Source organism: Heterodontus francisci, chromosome 17 (genome assembly GCF_036365525.1).
Source record: "Heterodontus francisci isolate sHetFra1 chromosome 17, sHetFra1.hap1, whole genome shotgun sequence".
NCBI classification, from domain to species: Eukaryota; Metazoa; Chordata; class Chondrichthyes; order Heterodontiformes; family Heterodontidae; genus Heterodontus; species Heterodontus francisci.
Window position 1 is genome coordinate 91878608 of NC_090387.1, and position 18720 is coordinate 91897327.

The window sequence follows — 18720 nt, forward strand, 5'->3', positions numbered from 1 at the left end:
GGTTATAAGAGATAGGATTTATAATCATCTTGAAAAGAATAAGTTCATTAGCGATAGTCAGCACGGTTTTGTGAAGGGTAGGTCGTGCCTCACAAACCTTATTGAGTTTTTCGAGAAGGTGATCAAACAGGTGGATGAGGGTAAAGCCGTGGATGTGGTGTATATGGATTTCAGTAAGGCGTTTGATAAGGTTCCCCATGGTAGGCTATTGCAGAAAATACGGAAGTGTGGGATTGAAGGTGATTTAGAGCTTTGGATCAGAAATTGGCTAGCTGAAAGAAGACAGAGGGTGGTGGTTGATGGCAAATGTTCATCCTGGAGTTTAGTTACTAGTGGTGTACCGCAAGGATCTGTTTTGGGGCCACTGCTGTTTGTCATTTTTATAAATGACCTGGATGAGGGTGTAGAAGGGTGGGTTAGTACATTTGCGGATGACACGAAGGTCGGTGGAGTTGTGGATAGTGCCGAAGGACGTTGCAGGGTACAGAGGGACATAGTTAGGCTGCAGAGCTGGGCTGAGAGATGGCAAATGGAGTTTAATGCGGAAAAGTGTGAGGTGATTCACTTTGGAAGGAGTAACAGGAATGCAGAGTACTGGGCTAATGGGAAGATTCTTGGTTGTGTAGATGAGCAGAGAGATATTGGTGTCCAGGTACATAAATCCCTGAAAGTTGCTACCCAGGTTAATAGGGCTGTTAAGAAGGCATATGGTGTGTTAGCTTTTATTAGTAAGGGGATCGAGTTTCGGAGCCACGAGGTCATGCTGCAGCTATACAAAACTCTGGTGAGGCCGCTCCTGGAGTATTGCGTGCAGTTCTGGTCACCGCATTATAGGAAGGATGTGGAAGCTTTGGAAAGGGTGCAGAGGAGATTTACTAGGATGTTGCCTGGTATGGAGGGAAGGTCTTACGAGGAAAGGCTGAGGGACTTGAGGTTGTTTTCGTTGGAGAGAAGGAGGAGGAGAGGTGACTTAATAGAGACATATAAGATAATCAGAGGGTTAGATAGGCTGGATAGTGAGAGTCTTTTTCCTCGGATGGTGATGGCAAACACAAGGGGACATAGCTTTAAGTTGAGGGGTGATAGATATAGGACAGATGTTCGAGGTAGTTTCTTTACTGAGAGAGTAGTAGGGGCGTGGAACGCCCTGCCTGCAACAGTAGTAGACTCGCCAACTTTAAGGGCATTTAAGTGGTCATTGGATAGACATATGGATGAAAATGGAATAGTGTAGGTCAGGTGGTTTCACAGGTCGGCGCAACTTCGAGGGCCAAAGGGCCTGTACTGCGCTGTAATGTTCTAATGTTCTAATGTTCTAATCATTTCGGTTTATCTCACACACCTCCGCCATTCAGCAGTTTCTGATCCTTCCTCTTTCTGAACTAGTCTTAATTTTAATGCTGTTTGCCTCAATCAGATCTGTTTGTTCAAATGACTGTAAGCAATGGCAATGATCACCCTAACTAATTGTGTCCCTGGAGGATTTATTCTGTCTGTATAAAGGCTCGTTTAGATTATCACAGTCTCAGTTGAAGTCATTGCTTTAAGCTGAACATGAAATATCCATTCAATGTGCTCCCAACACTCGCTGATGTTGAGTTCATTTACTGTCCTGTTCTTGGGGCCATCGGAGTGCCCAGTAAGTAATTAATATCTGTTCATTGCTGTCATTGACCAAGTGTTTCTGCTTTGAGCACAATCGACAATCTGGTTACAAATTGTGCTCAAAATTATGCCAGTTTTGAGAAGTGCTTTTTTTCCCCTCAAGTTTTCATTCAAACTCATTTGTATGTCTCTGAATGTCAAATCTGCAAATCTGCCATGGATCAGCACAATTAGTCAGCATTTTAGCATCTACCGATATAAAGATTTCATTTATAATATCCCTTGACTTATTTAAGAATGATAATCTCATGCAGTTTTATTAAACAGCTGAAAATGTGTTTATCACAAAAAAAAATCAGTGTTTAAAATCAATGTGTCCAGTCTTTCACCTTTGTGTAAACTTATTTTAAAAATTGAAAATAATGTAAAAAAAATACAGAACCATTCCATAATTACACTGGTGTACAATAGTCAATTTCTTCGTAATTAAAAAAAATGATGTTTAATGCTTTTAAAACATGCTTCTCAGAGTCCTTGCGCATAAACAAAAACAAAGCTTAATTTTAGGCACCTCCTTGAAGGCTCGCAAATAGGTGCAATTAGTGGAATCGCTCCATGGTAATTAATTAGATCAGGAAAGTGGGCCAGTTCTGTGGACAGGGTCAATATCTAGTGCAATATTTTTAAAACTAAAACAAAAGATTGGAGAAATCCTATTTGTGCTTAACACAATTTGTGCTTATAATTTCATGATCTTTTGCAATTGTTTGGCCGATTTCAGGTGAATTGTGCTGAAAAACCAGTGCTACTGTAAAGAAATTCTTGCCAATGTCTTTACTATTTGTTTTATTTTTGGAGGTTCAATAATGTGGCACTGTGTCTAATATCTTCATAACACAGTCACATGTTTTTGGTGAGTATGTACTGCACATGTGGTATTTACTTAGTGATTTTTATATCAATAATGATGGTTGTGGAATCCCACTCTGGGATGTTTGATTTCATGTGTTACCTCACCTTCCTCGATCTGCTCTTTTAGCAAATACTTAGAAGGTCATTGAGAGGATTGTCAAGGGGGAAGGGGCACCTGAGCCTTACTGGAGATTTATGGACAAGATATGTTGTGGATTCAACAATGATCCATCAAAGTAATAGGTGCGATGCAATGCAAATAGGCAGAAAACAAACCTGATTGAGTTCTTTGATGAAGTAATGGAGGGGGTTGATGAGGGTAGCACAGTTGATGTTATGTCCATGTATTTTGGAAAGGTGGTTGATAAAGTCACTCAATTGTTAAAGACCTGATAGCAGAATGAAAGTCTATGGGATTAAAGGGAAAGTAGTTGTGTCAATATGAAATTGGCTAAGGGGCAGAAAAGAGAGAGTTGTGGTGAATGATTGTTTCTCAGACTGAAGGGTGGCATACAATGGCATCTGCTAGGTTTCAAAATTTGGACTACTGCTCTTTTTGATTGTTCTTTGTCATTCATATAGATCTAAGAACAAAGAACAGTACAGCACAGGAACAGGTCATTCGGCCCTCCAAGTCTGCGCCGATCTTGATGCCTGTCGAAACTAAAACCTTCTATACTTACCGGGATCATATCCTTCTATTCCCATCCTATTCATGTATTTGTCAAGATGCCTCTTAAACGTCGCTATCGTACCTGCTTCCACCACCTCCCGGGCAACAAGTTCCAGGTACTCACCACCCTCTGTGTAAAGAACTTGCCTCGCACATCCCCTCTAAACATTGCGCCTCGCACCTTAAATCTATGTCCCCTAGTAACTGACTCTTCCACCCTGGGAAAAAGCTTCTGACTATCCACTCTGTCCATGCCACTCATAAATTTGTAAACCTCCATCATGTCGCCCCACCACCTCCGTCGTTCCAGTGAAAACAATCCGAGTTTATCCAACCTCTCCTCATAGCTAATACCCTCCAGACCAGGCAACATCCTGGTAAACCTCCTCTGTACCCTCTCCAAGCCTCCACGTCCTTCTGGTAGTGTGGCGACCAGAAATTCTTGCAATATTCTAAGTGTGGCCTAACTAAGGTTCTGTACAGCTGCAGCATGACTTGCCAATGTTTATACTCTATGCCATGACCGATGAAGGCAAGCATGCCGTATGCCTTCTTGACTACCTTATCCACCTGCGTTGCCACTTTCAGTGACCTGTGAAATCTGTACGCCCAGATTTTTCTGCCTGTCAATACTCCGAAGGTTCTGCCATTTACTGTACACCTCCCACCTGTATTAGATCTTCCAAAATGCATGACCTCACATTTGTCCGGATTAAGCTCCATCTGCCATTTCTCCGCCCAAGTCTCCAACCGATCTATATCCTGCTGTATCCTCTGACAATCCTCATCACTATCCGCAACTCCACCAACATTTGTGTTGGCCGCAAACTTACTAATCAGACCAGCTACATTTTTCTCCAAATCATTTATATATAATACAAACAGCAAAGGTCCCAGCACTGAGCCCTGTGGAACACCGCTAGTCACAGCCCTCCATTCAGAAAAGCACCCTTCCACTGCTACCCTCTGTCTTCTATGACCGAGCCAGTTCTGAATCCATTTTGAGAGCTCCCCTCTGATCCCGTGTGACTTCACCTTTTGTACCAGTCTGCCATGCGGGACCTTGTCAAAGGCTTTACTGAAGTCCATCATGACCTGGTGTTGGGGATACAGCGCATCATTTTAAAGTTTATAGGTGACATAAAACTTGGAAATGACAGACTTCAGGACGACATAGATTGGTGAAATGGGCAGAGACAAGACAGGTGAAATTTAATGCAGTGAAATGTGATGTGATTAAGTTTGGTAGAAAGAATGAGGATGGATGTACATCTTTTTGAAGATGGCACTGCAAGTTGAGAAAACAGTCAAAAAGGCATATGGTGTTTGTTGGCTTTACGAAGACAGGTTCAGAACAAATAAACAACAACATTTTGCTAACCGTTTCTTAAACACTGTTTAGGTCTGAGCTACAGTATTCTGGCCAATTCCACACACCATATTTTCGGAATAAAGCCAAGGCTTTAAAGAGAGCACAGTTGCGATTTACTAGAATGGTCCCAGGGATGAATTGCATCAGTTACTTGAACAGACTGGAGAAGCTGGGGGTTTGTTCACCCTGGAACAGAGAAGTTTAACTGGAGATTTGATCGAGGCATTCAAAATCATGAAGGGGTTCAATAGATTAAATAAGGCAAAACTGTTACCAGTGGGACAAGGTAACCAGAGGACACAGATTTAAGATAATTGACAAAAGAACCAGAGATGACATGAGGGGACTTTTTATCAGCACGTTCTTGTGATCTGGGATGCACTGCCTGAAAGAGCAGTGGAAGCAGATTCAATAATAAAACAGAATTGGATAAACACATGAAGGGGAAGAAATTGGAGTTTTATGTGGAAAGAGCAGGGGAGTGGGACTAATTGGATAGCTTTGTCAAAGAACTAGCACTAACACAACAGATCAGGTGGCCTCCTTCTGTATTGTATTATTAGATGATGTTATAAAAGCATGTTTATTTTAGAAATGCTGGTGTAATTGTCAAGTATAATCCTAGAGTTCTAGAAGACCTGCGGGCCAGTTGCTGAATCACTGTGCAGCAATATTCACCAAAATAAATTGAAATTGAATCATGTATTTATAACATTGGAAATAAAATGAAGGAGCAAAGCTCAAAGTGAGCACTCAGTCCAGTTCTGGTCCCGAGTATAAAAGGAAGCAGTTTAGAGAACAACCAGAAGATCTCTGGGCACTGAGAACAAGTTGTGAAGGACAATTGATAAAACCTGAACTTTTCAGCCTTGAAAGGAGTGGTTGAAAGATGTATTGACTGATGTAAAAAGGCAATAACGATAAGCATACTGGGCACTATTTCAGACCAACCCATGACAAGGGGTCAAGTGCATACAGTTCCAAACTGGATATTGACAAATTTTCAACAGATTTCAGGAAATTCTTGAAACAAAACATTTAGATTCCTGGACGACTGGGACCGTTTCTGGGGAAGGTGGGACCTGTACAAGCGGGACGGTCTACATGTGAACCAGAGGGGGACTAACATCCTTGCTGGAGTGTTTGCTGGTGCTGTTGGGAGTAGTTTAAATTAATTTGGCAGGGGGAGGAGATGCAGACTCCTCGCAGAATAGGGACACAGCTAAACATAGGAAACCAAACAAGTCAGAGGGAATACAGCGGAAGTAAGTTTCAAGGGAGTAAGACCAGGATGGATGGCCTCTACTTTAATGCCATTAGTATTACAGGTAAAACGGATGAGTTAAGGGCAAGGATTGACACGTGGAATTGTGATATAGTAGCCATCATGGAGACATGGTTGAGGGATGGGCAGGATTGGCAGCTCAATATCCCGGGATCTAGAATCTTCAGGCGAGACAGAGGAGGGGGTAAAGGAGGAGGGGGCATTGCAATATTAGTTAAGGAGTCAGTTACTGCAGTAAGGAGAGATGATATCTTGGAGGGGCATCAAATGAAGCTTTATGGGTAGAGTTTAGGAATAAAAAAGAGACAGCCACATTGCTAGGTGTTTATTATAGACCCCGAGATAGTCAGCGGGAAATTGAGGAGTAAATATGTGTGTAATTCGCAGAGGTGTGTAAAAATAAAAATAGGATAATTATATTAGGTGATTTCAACTTTCCCAACATTAATTGGATAGTCATCATGTTAAGGGCTTAGATGGAGTGGAGTTCTGAAAATGTATACAGGAGAACTTTTTTAGCTCAATATGTAGAGGATCCAACAAGGAAGGGTGCAGTGCTGGACCTAATTCTGGGGAATGAAGCCGGACAGGTGATTGATATGTTGCTGATAACGATCACAACATGGTACAATTTAAGCTTGTTATGGAGAAAGAAATAGACAAGTTGCAAAAAAAGGTTTTGGATTGTGGGAGAGCGAATTTTAGTAAAATAAGGCAGGATCTGGCCAAGGTAGAATGGAAAGAGTTAGTTGTTGGGAAATCTACAGAAGAGCATTCAAAAAGGAAATGGGGAGGGTACAGGCCCAACATGTTCCCTCTCGGGTAATTGGTAGGAGCAACAAGCCAGAGAACCATGGATGACCAGAAACATTCAGGGTACGATGAGGAGGAAAAGAGAGGCTTTTAGCAAATACAAGGAGAGCAAATCAACTGAAACATTAGTGGAGCTGAGAAAATGTAGGATGGAGCTTAAGAAAGCAATTCGGAGAGCAAAGAGGGGAGATGAGAAAGCTCTGGCTGGCAAAAGTAGGGAAAATCCCAAGATATTCTATAAGTATATCAATGGGAAGAGGATAACCAGGGAAAGAGTAGGACCCATTAGGGACCAAGGGGGAAATCTGTGGGTGGAGCCAGAGGACATTGCTAGGGTGTTGAACAAATACTTCACATTTATCTTCACCCAATAGAATGAGGATGTAGATATGGAACTCAGAGAGGGAGACTGTGAGGTTCTTGAGCAAATTGTTACAGGGAGTGACAAGGTATTGGAGGTTTTGGCAGGCTTAAAAGTGGACAAATCTCCAGGTCTGTCCGATTTGTGTCCCAGAATGCTGTGGGAGGCGAGGGTGGAGATTTCAGAGGCACTGACCCAAATTTCTAATTCCTTTCTGGCCACGGGGGAGGTGCCAGAGGACTGGAGAACAGCTAATGTGGACCCACTATTTAAGAAAGGTTGTAGAGATAAGCCAGGGAACTGCAGACCAGTGAGTCTCACGTCAGTGGTAGGGAAACTATCGGGGAAAATTCTGAAGGTGAGAATCTATCTCCCCTTGGAGAGGCAAAATTTGATTAGGAATAGTCAGCATGGCTTTGCCAGAGGGAGATCATGCCTAACAAATGTGATTGAATTTTTTGAGCATGTGACCAGGAGTGTAGATGAGGGTAGTGCAATTGATGTAGTTTACATAGATTTCAGCAAAGCCTTTGACAAGGTCCCTGGGCTCTGTTGCACTAAGAAAAGCTGAGAACATACATAATAAATTCCACTTCGATTTGCTTATCAAGAAAGCAAATGGGATATCGGGTAACTTGATAAGGTGGATTCAAAATTGGCTTAGCTGTAGGAGACAGAGAGTGATGACAGACGTCTGTTTTAGTGACTGGAAGCTAGTGTCCAATGGCGTACCACAGGGATCTGTGCTGGGTCCCCTATTGTTTTCATTTATATAAGCAACATATATGACTATGTGGGGGGTAGGATCAGTAAGTTTGCGGATGACACAAAGATTGGCCGAGTGGTTAACAGTGAGGTTGAGTGTCTTGGTTTACAGGAAGATATAGATGGGATGGTCAAATGGGCAGAAAAGTGGCAGATGGAATTTAAGCCTGAAAATTGTGAGTTCATGCACTTTGGAAGGAGTAATGTGACACGGAAGTCCTCAATGAATGGCCTGACACTGGGAAGTTCTGAGGAACAAAGTGACCTTGGCGTGTTTGTCCATAGATCTCTGAAGGCAGAAGGGCAGGTTAACAGGGTGGTGATAAAGGCATATGGGACACTTGCCTTTATCAATTGAGGCATAGATTACAAAAGCAGGGAGGTCATGTTGGAGTTGTATAGAACTTTGGTAAGGCCACAGCTGGAGGGGGTGCAGAAGCGATTCACCAGGATGTTGCCTGGGATGGAACATTTAAGCTATGAGGAGAGCTTGGATAGGCTTGGGTTGTTTCCGCTGGAACAGAGAAGACTGTGGGTTGACCTGATTGAGGTGTACAAAATTATGAGGGGCATGGACAGGGTGGATCGGGAGCAGCTGTTCCCCTTAGTTGAAGGGTCAGTTACGAGTGGACTCAAGTTTAAGGTGAGTGGCAGGAGGTTTAAGGGAAATTTGAGGAAGATCTTTTTTACCCAGAGCGTGGTGATGGTCTGGAATTCCCTGCCTGGGAGGGTGGTAGAGGCGGGTTTCCTCACATCCTTTAAAAAGTACCTGGATGCGCACTTGGCACGTCACAACATTCAAGGCTATGGGCCAAGTGCTGGCAAATGGGATTAGGTAGACAGGTCAGGTCTCTTTAATGCATCGGTGCAGACTCGATGGGCCAAAGGGCCACTCTGCACTGTATTATGCTGTGATTCTGTGATCAAGCTATTTCGACTGGACTTTGGTTTGGATATTAAAACAGATTCCCCGGAGCATGTGAGAAACTACTCAATACTGTTTTCTGTGGAGTGTGGGTACATTATGGGGTTATTCTGAATGTTAGAATTGAAGGTAAATCCAATGATCCTTTTCTTTATCTGTTTTGTGGCCTTGATCCAGATCTGGTTGGGAAGCACTGGAAGATATCCCAAGGCCCTGAAAGTCATGATAAAAATACAAGTTCATTCTGCCACACGAAGCTCCATTCATCTACTATTCATGTCATTACTATGATCTACTGGCTCCCGTTCGCCATTCATTAATTTGAAATCTTCTTCTTTGGCCTCCTTGTCTCGAGAAACAATGGGTAAGCGCCTGGAGGTGGTCAGTGGTTTGTAAAGCAGCGCCTGGAGTGGTTATAAAGTCCAAACCTAAAGTGACAGACTCTTCCACAGTTGCTGCAGGTAAAATTGGTTGTCGGGGCTGTTACACAGTTGGCTCTCCCCTTGCGTGTCTGTCTTTTTTCCTGCCAGCTGCTCAGTCTCTTCGACTTGTCACTCTTTAGCCCCACATTTATGGTTGTCAGCCAGCTCGGGCGATCACTGGCAACTGACTCCCACGACTTGTGATCAATGTCACAGGACTTCATGTCGCGTTTGCAGACGTCTTTAAAGTTGCGACATGGACGGCTGGTGAGTCTGATACCAGTGACGAGTCCGCTATACAATGTGTCCTTGGGGATCCTGCCATCTTCCATGCGGCTCACATGGCCAAACCATCTCAGGCACCGCTGGCTCAGTCGGGTGTATATGCTGGGAATGTTGGCTGCCTCAAGGACTTCTGCGTTGGAGTTACAGTCCTGCCACCTGATGCCAAGGATTCTCTGGAGATAGCGAAGATGGAATGAATTGAGACATCGCTCTTGGCTGACATACACTGTCCAGGCCTCGCTGCCGTAGAGCAAGGTACTGAGGACACAGGCTTAATACACTCGGAAATTTGTGTTCTGTGTCAGTGCGCTATTTTCCCACACTCTCTTGGCCAGTCTGGACATAGCAGTGGACGTCTTTCCCATGCATTTGTTTATTTCTGCATCGAGAGACATGTTACTGGTGATAGTTGAGGCTAGGTAGGTGAACTCTTGAACCACTTCCGAGTGTTGTCACCGATATTGATGCATGGAACATTTCTGACGTCCTGTCCCATGATGTTTATTTTCTTGAGGCTGATGGTTAGGCCAAACTCAATGCAGGCAGCCACGATCCTGTCGATGAGTCTCTGCAGACACTCTTCTGTGTGGGATGTTAATGCAGCATCGTCAGCAAAGAGGAGTTCCCTGATGAGGACCGACATTGCTTTGGTCTTCGCTCTTAGATGGGCAAGGTTGAACAACCTGCCATTTGATCCTTTTATTTTTTATTTATTTAGAGATACAGCACTGAAACAGGCCCTTCGGCCCACCGAGTCTGTGCCGACCAACAACCACCCATCTATACTAACCCCACAGTAATCCCATAGGCCCTACCACCTACCTACACTAGGGGCAATTTATAACAGCCAAGTTATCTATCACCTGCAAGTTTTTGGCGGTGGGAGGAAACCGGAGCACCCGGAGGAAACCCACGCAGACACAGGGAGAACTTGCAAACTCCACACAGGCAGTACCCAGAATTGAACCCGGGTCCCTGGAGCTGTGAAGCTGCGGTGCTAACCACTGCACCACTGTGCTGCCCCTTGTGTCGAGGAAAATTCCTTCTTCTGAAGACTTGAATGCATGTGAGAGCAGCAGGGAGAAGATCCCAAACAGTGTAGGTGCGAGAACTCAGCCCTGTTTCACACCACTCAGGATAGGAAAGGGATCTGATGAGGCGCCGCTATGCTGAGTTGTGCCTTTCATATTGTCATTGAATGAGGTGATGATACTTCGTAGCTTTGGTGGACATCTGATCTTTGCTAGTAGTCTGAAGAGATCACGTCTGCTGACGAGCTCAAAGGCTTTGCTGAGATAAATGAAAGCATCGCAGAGGGGCATCTGTTGTTTGCGGCATTTCTCCTGTAGCTGGCGATGGGAGAAATGCATGTCATTAGTGGATCTCTCTGCTCGAAAGCCACACTGTGCCTCAGGGTAGACACGCTCATCCAGCTTCTTGAGCCTGTTTAAAACGACTCGAGCAAAGACTTTCCCCACAATGCTGAGCAGGGAGATTCCACAGGAGTTGTTGCAGTCACCGTGGTCACCCTTGTTCTGATAGAGGGTAATGATATTGGCATCGCGCATGTCCTGTGGTACTGCTCTCTCATCACAGCACAGGCAAAGCAGTTCGTTGGGTGCTGAAAGAACAGCAGACTTGGCACTCTGGATTATTTCAGGCTTAATGCCGAGCTTCCCAGGGGCTTTTCCGCTGGCTGGAGAATCAATGGCATCACTGAGTTCCGATTTTGTTGGCTGTTCGTCCAGCTCATCCATGGCTGGCAGAGACTGGGCTGCATGGAGGGCGGTTTCAGTGACAACATTTTCCCTGGAGTGCAGTTCTAGGTATTGGTCCACCCAGTGGTCCATTTGCTTGTGTTGGTCAGGGATCATGTTCCCTGATTTAGACTTGAGGGGGGCGATCTTCCTAATGGTTGGCCCAAAAGCTCTCTTAATGCCTTCATGCATTAACAAAGAACAAAGATCAGTACAGCACAGGAACAGGCCATTCAGCCCTCCAAGCCTGCGCCGATCTTGATGCCTGCCTAAACTAACACCTTCTGCACTTCCAGGGCCAATATTCCTCTATTCCCTTCCTATTCATGTATTTGTCAAGATGTCTCTTAAACGTCGCTATCGTAACTGCCTCCACCACCTCCCCTGGCAGCAAGTTCCAGGCACTCACCACCCTCTGTGTAAAAAACTTGCCTCGCACATCCCTCTAAACTTTGCCCCTCGCACCTTAAACCTATGTCCCCTAGTAACTGACTCTTCCACCCTGGTAAAAAGCTTCTGACTATCCACTCTGTCCATGCCGCTCATAACTTTGTAAACCTCCATCATGTCGCCCCTCCACCTCCGTCGTTTCAGTGAAAAACAATCCGAGTTTTTCCAACCTCTCCTCATAGCTAATGCCCTCCAGACCAGGCAACATCCTGGTAAACCTCCTCTGTACCCTTTCCAAAGCCTCCACGTCCTTCTGGTAGTGTGGCGACCAGAATTGCAAGCAATATTCTAAGTGTGGCCGAACTAAGGTTCTGTACAGCTGCAACATGACTTGCAAATTTTTATACTCTATGCCCCGACCGATGAAGGCAAGCATGCCATATGCCTTCTTGACTACCTTATCCACCTGCGTTGCCACTTTCAGTGACCTGTGGACCTGTACGCCCTGATCTCTCTGCCTGTCAATACTCCTAAGGCTTCTGCCATTTACTGTATGCCTCCCACCTGCATTAGACCTTCCAAAATGCATTATCTCACATTTGTTTGGATTAAACTCCATCTGCCATTTCTCAGCCCAAGTCTCCAATCGATCTATATCCTGCTGTATCATCTGACAATCCTCATCATTATCCGCAACTCCACCAAACTTTGTGTCATCCGCAAACTTACTAATCAGACCAGCTACATTTTCCTCCAAATCATTTATATGTACTACAAACAGCAAAGGTCCCAGCACTGATCCCTGCGGAACACCACTAGTCACATCCCTCCATTCAGAAAAACACCCATCCACTGCTACCCTCTATCATCTATGACTTCTGTATCCATCTTGCCAGCTCACATCTGATCCCGTGTGACTTCACCTTTTGTACCAGTCTGCCATGCGGGACTTTACTAAAGTCTTTACTAAAGGCTTTACTAAAGTCCATATAGACAACATCCACTGCCCTTCCTCCATCAATCATCTTTGTCACTTCCTCAAAAAACTCAATCAAATTAGTGAGACATGACCTCCCCTTCACAAAACCATGCTGCCTCTCGCTAATAAGTTCCTTTGTTTCCAAATGGGAGTAAATCCTGTCCCGAAGAATCCTCTCTAATAATTTCCCTACCACTGACGTAAGGCTCACCAGCCTATAATTTCCTGGATTATCCTTGCTACCCTTCTTAAACAAAGAAACAACATTGGCTATTCTCCAGTCCTCTGGTACAAGAGCTGTAGCCAATGAGGATGCAAAGATTTCTGTCAAGGCCCCAGCAATTTCTTCCCTTGCCTCCCTCAGTATTCTGGGGTAGATCCCATCAGGCCCTGGGGACTCATCTACATTAATGCTTTGCAAGATACCCAACACCTCCTCCTTTTTGATAATGAGATGACTGAGACTATCTACACTCCCTTCCCGAGGCTCATCATCCACCAAGTCCTTCTCTGTGGTGAATACTGATGCAAAGTACTCATTTACTACCTCGTCCATTTCCTCTGGCTCCACACGTAGATTCCCTTCTCTGTCCTTGAGTGGGCCAGCCCTTTCCCTAGTTACCCTCTTGCTCTTTATATACGTATAAGAAGCCTTGGGATTTTCCTTAATCCTGTTAACCAATGACTTTTCACGACCCCTTTTTGCCCTCCTGACTCCTTGCTTAATTTCCTTCCTACTGTCTTTATATTCCTCAAGGGATTCGTCTGTTGCTAGCCATCCAGCCCTTCCGAATGCTTCCTTTTTCTTTTTGACTAGGCTCACAATATCCCGCTTTATCGAAGGTTCCCGAAACTTGCCAAACGTATCCTTCTTCCTCACAGGAACATGCTGGTCCTGGATTCTAATCAACTGACGTTTGAAAGACTCCCACGTGTCAGATGTTGATTTACCCTCCAGCAGCCGCCCCCAATCTAAATTCTTCAGTTCCTGCCTAATATTGTTATAATTAGCCTTCCCCCAATTTAGCACCTTCACCCGAGGACTACTCTTATCCTTATCCACTAGTACCTTAAAACGTACGGAATTATGGTCACTCTTCCCGAAATGCTCCCCTACTGAAACTTCGATCACCTGGCCAGGCTCATTCCCCAATACCAGGTCCAGTACAGCCCCACCCCTTGTTGGACTATCTACATATTGTTTCAAGAAGCCCTCCTGGATGATCCTCACAAATTCTGCCCCATCCAAGCCCCTAGCACTAAGTGAGTCCCAGTCAATATAGGGGAAGTTAAAATCACCCACCACTACAACCCTGTTACTTTTACATCTTTCCAAAATTTGTCTACATATCTGCTCCTCTCCCTCCCGCTGGCTGTTGGGAGGCCTGTCGTAAACCCCCAACATCGTGACTGCACCCTTCCTATTCCTGAGCTCCACCCATATTGCCTCGCTGCACGACCCCTCCGAGGTGTCCTCCCGCAGTACAACTGCGATATTCTCCTTCACAAGTAATGTAACACCCACACCCCTTTTATATCCCCCTCTATCCCGCCTGAAGCTTCTAAATCCCGGAACATTTAGCTGCCAATCCTGTCCTTCCCTCAACCAAGCCTCTGTAATAGCAACAACATCACATTTCCAAGTACTAATCCAAGCTCTAAATTCATCTGCCTTACCTGTTATACTTCTCGCATTGAAACAAATGCACTTCAGACCACCAGTCCCACTGTGCTCCATGCCTGCTCTTCCTCTCAGTCTTACTGGCCTTATTTACTAGTTCCCCCTCATTTACTTCACGAGCTTTCCTACTGCTCTGGTTCCCACCCCCCTGCCACACTAGTTTAAACCCTCCCGAGTGATGCTAGCAAACCTTGCAGCCAGGATATTAGTGCCCCTCCAGTTTAGATGCAACCAGTCCTTCTTGTACAGGTCCCATCTGTCCCTGAAGAGAGCCCAATGGTCCAGATATGTTAAACCCTCCCTTCTACACCAGCTGCTCAGCCACGTGTTTAGCTGCACGATCTTCCTATTTCTAGCCTTACTGGCACTTGGCACAGGGAGTAATCCCGAGATTACAACCCTCGAGGTCCTGTCTTTTAACTTTCTACCTAACTCCCTAAACTCCCCCTGCAGGACCTCGTCACTCTTCCTGCCTATGTCATTGTTACCAATGTGTACCACAACCTCCGGCTGTTCACCCTCCCCCTACAGAATTCCACCTGTCCGTTCAGAGACATCCTTGACCCTGGCACCAGGGAGGCAACATACCATCCTGGAGTCTCTTTCACGCCCACAGAAGCGCCTATCTGTGCCCCTAACTATAGAGTCCCCTATAACTATTGCTCTTCTGCGCTTTCTCCCTCCCTGCTGAACAACAGTGCCAGCCGTGGTGTCACTGCTCTGGCTGCTGTTGTTTTCCCCTGATAGGCCATCCACCCCCAACAGTATCCAAAACGTTATACTTGTTAGAGAGGGGGATAACCACAGGGGATTCCTGCACTGACTGCCTGCCCCTTCCAGCTGTCACCCATCTATCTGCCTGCACCTTGGGTGTAACCACTTCTCTAAATCTCCTGTCGATGACACTTTCTGCCACTTGCATGCTCCTAAGTCCATCCAGTTGCCACTCCAAACGATCCATGCGGTCTGTGAGGAGCTGCAACTGGGTACACTTCCTGTAGACGTAGTCGTCCGGAATGCTGGAAGCATCACGGATCGTGGTGAATTAGATACTAATGCATGCAAAACAGTATTTTACCCCAACTCCTCCCAAATCTCTGACTTCACAGATTCAAGCTGTCAGGAGGCTTCATAACTCTCCGTGATCTTGTTGTTATCAGATACAGAAGATAGGTGGCCTTTCTCTGAACTCTTGTTTCTTGACTTGGACAGCCTTCATTGAGGTTTGTAATATCCAGTGCTTTCTGAATTTCAGGTTCAGCTTTTAATTCTTCCAAATGTTTGACTGACTGACGTCTTTGATGAATAGGAATACGATTCCTTCAGTTTCTCCGTAAAGTACCTTCTCAAGTTCGATGAAGTAAGATCGCTGTTGATTCACCTCTCTCTGAACAATTACTCCTTATCTGCTTTGGTCTCATGCCCCTACCTTCTGCCCTTCTGACAATCTCGATAGGTTTCTAGTATTTCCTGTTGTAATTATGGGGTTATTTCTTTCGGCAAGATTTGATTCTGTCTTGAACTCTCAGATACTTTGGATTTGTAGCCCTGGAAGTCATTCTTTGAGTAGGATTGGAAGTTGGTTTCGAGGTTTTCTTCCCATTAACAGTTCGGATGGTGCTAATCCACATGACAATGGAGTATGTCTGTAGTTTCGAAGTGTTGATTTTTCTTTAACAGTGCTTTAATAGTTCTGACTCTTTGTTCAGCTTCTCTATTAGATTGCAGATACCTAGGAGAACTTGTTGGATGTATCAATCCACTGATTTCCACAAAGTGCTTGAAGTAGTCGTTTCTAAATTGCGGTCCATTATTGGAGACTATCTGATCAGGTAGACCATGTGTTGCAAAGTTTTCACCCTCCTACCTTGTTCCCCCACACTATTAACACTAGAACCTCTTCCCTCACTGTTCCCCAGGTCATATGGCCAGAACTCATGCCTGTTTTTAAGATTAATGCTGCTTTTATTTCTCTCAGTTGATTCACAATTTGTTTTATTTTACAACCCGTTTCCTGTTGAAAACACTGGTACAATCAGATGTCATTTTCAAATAAAGGATGCAGTAAATTCAACGTAATATCCTGTTTAACTGATGCTTTGAACTTGACCAGTAATTCCTACCTTGTTTTTTTTTGCAGTTAACTTGCTGGCAATTGTGATCCTGTCTCGGGGAAACTGCGGTCTCTCCAAATGTGTCACTCATTACCTGGTAGCCATGGCAGCGGCCGATCTCATGGTTGTCATGACTGATGTGATTCTGAGGTGGCTGATTGTTTATTTCCCAGTTTCTTTCCTGGATATTACTCCTGTATGTAGTTTGGTTATGGTGCTCATGCCTGCTACGACAATGAGTTCTGTCTGGTTTACAGTTGCTTTTACCTTTGATCGATTTGTGGCCATTTGTTGCCAGAAGCTGAAAACTAAATATTGCACTGAGAAAACTGCAAGGGTGATTATTGGAGCAGTGCCTGTGCTGAGCTGTTTGGAAAGTATTCCCTGGTTCTTCAAATTTAAAGCTCAGTACATCTTCAATAACTTGGAATGGTTTTGCATCACAAAACCAGAGTATTACATTTCAATCTTCTGGGCAGCATACGAGATTCTTCACCGCCTTCTATCCCCTTTGCTCCCATTCGTTTTGATTCTGCTTCTCAACACTCTGACCGTCAGACACATTTTAATAGCTAGTAGAGCCCGCCGGAGACTCCAGGCAGACAGTGATAGGGAGAGTCCCAGTGACTCTGAGATGGACAAACGCAGAAAATCCATCATTTTACTCTTCACTATCTCAGGCAGTTTTATTGTTTTATGGACGACCTATCTTACGTGTTTCCTGTATCAGCGAATTGCATTCATGTCTGATTCCTATACCCCTTCACCCATCGCTGGTACTATCGGATACCTGCTCCAGCTCCTCAGTACCTGCACAAACACCTGTATCTACACAATGACTCAGAGCAAATTCCGAGAGCAGCTGAAAAATGTTGTGAAATATCCTTTCACTGTGATTCTCAGATTCATTAAACAGTGAATGAAAAGATTTCTCAGCATTAGAATTCAGTTCCATCTCATAAATAAGGCTATATCCCGATGAGCAGAGCTAAATTCAGAGCTCAGAGGAGCAGGAATGTATCAGACCCCAAATCCCAGAGCTCCGAGCAGCTCAGCATTGATTCCCTGACAATATTTATCCAATTCCCTTCGGAAATTTTCTATTGTTTCTGCTTCCAGCACCCTATCAGGAAGTGCATTCCAGATCATAACTCACTGACGAAATGTTTTTATTCCCATTTCCCCTCTGGTTCTTTTGCCAATTGCATTCAATCTGTGTCCTCTGGTTCCTGACACTACTGTCAGTACAAACATTTCCTCCACACGATTTTGAAGACTTTTATTAAATCGCCTCTTAACCTTCTCCACGAACAACAATCCCAGCTTCTGCAGTCTCTTCACATATACTCCTTCATCCCTGCTACCTACCCTGGTATTTCTCTGCAATCTCATTGAGGTCTTCACATCCCTCCTAAAATGTGATGCTCACAATTGGACACAAAACTCCAGCTGCAGCCCAAAAAACAATTTAGAACATTTTACCATAACTTCCTTGTTTGCGTACTCTGTGCCTCATTTATAAAGCCAAGGATCCCATAGGCTTTTTAACAGCCTTCTCAATTTGTCAAGCACGTTCTAAGATTTATGTATGTGAACCCCCCCAGGTCTCTGTTTTATTCTGTCTCTCTGTGTTACACACCCTTTAAAATTGTACCTTTTACTCAATATTGTCTCTCCTGCTTTTTCCTTCCAGCATGTTTAAATAAAACGCAAATAAACTGAATCTGATAGAATTCAGTGATAGCAGTGCAGCATACGACGTTTGAGAAGACTATACAATCGAACTTTATGATAATTGATAAGGGCTGTGATTTACATTATGGTAAAATAGTCTGGACTGTAAATCTGTCGTTCTGACAGATAATGACAGGAAATTATGCATTTCACTGTGTTGTGCTGGGCTAATTTGAGAGGTTGGAGACTGTTGGCAAGGAGGAGGCTAAAGTGTGTGCATTGTAATAAATTACAGGCGACTTTCAAAGTAAATAGGATATAAAACTTGGCCTTGAGCAGAGATAAAAATTGGGCAAGTTCTGAACTGAGTGACTGAACCATCGGTGTCACACTGAGAAGGTCCACCTCACTGTTTGCACCTCACACTCTGCCAGTGTTACAGCAAGACAATCTATCCCACTGTTTATGCAATCAATCCTCTGTGTGACACTGAGACAGTCTACCCAACTGTTTATGCAATCAATCCTCTGTGCGACACTGAGACAGTCTACCCAACTGCTTATAACACACAACATAAATTAATAATGCAATAAAAGCACAACCTACTCCTAAACCACAACCCATCTCCCAGCAGCTGGAAAGAGAAATAGTAATTTAATGTTTAAAAATTCTGAAATATGACAATCTAGCAAACACCAATATGGTGA

The 18720-nt window shown here is 44.3% G+C and overlaps 1 protein-coding gene across 1 annotated transcript; it reads left to right on the forward strand.

Moving 5' to 3' along the window:
- Positions 1-1554: 1554 nt before the first annotated feature.
- Positions 1555-17258, forward strand: LOC137378646 (probable G-protein coupled receptor 139). Its single transcript, XM_068048937.1, has 2 exons — positions 1555-1639; positions 16366-17258. Exons 1-2 carry the CDS (start codon positions 1555-1557, stop codon positions 17256-17258), a joined length of 978 nt encoding a protein of 325 aa, XP_067905038.1.
- The last annotated feature ends 1462 nt before the right edge of the window (positions 17259-18720 follow it).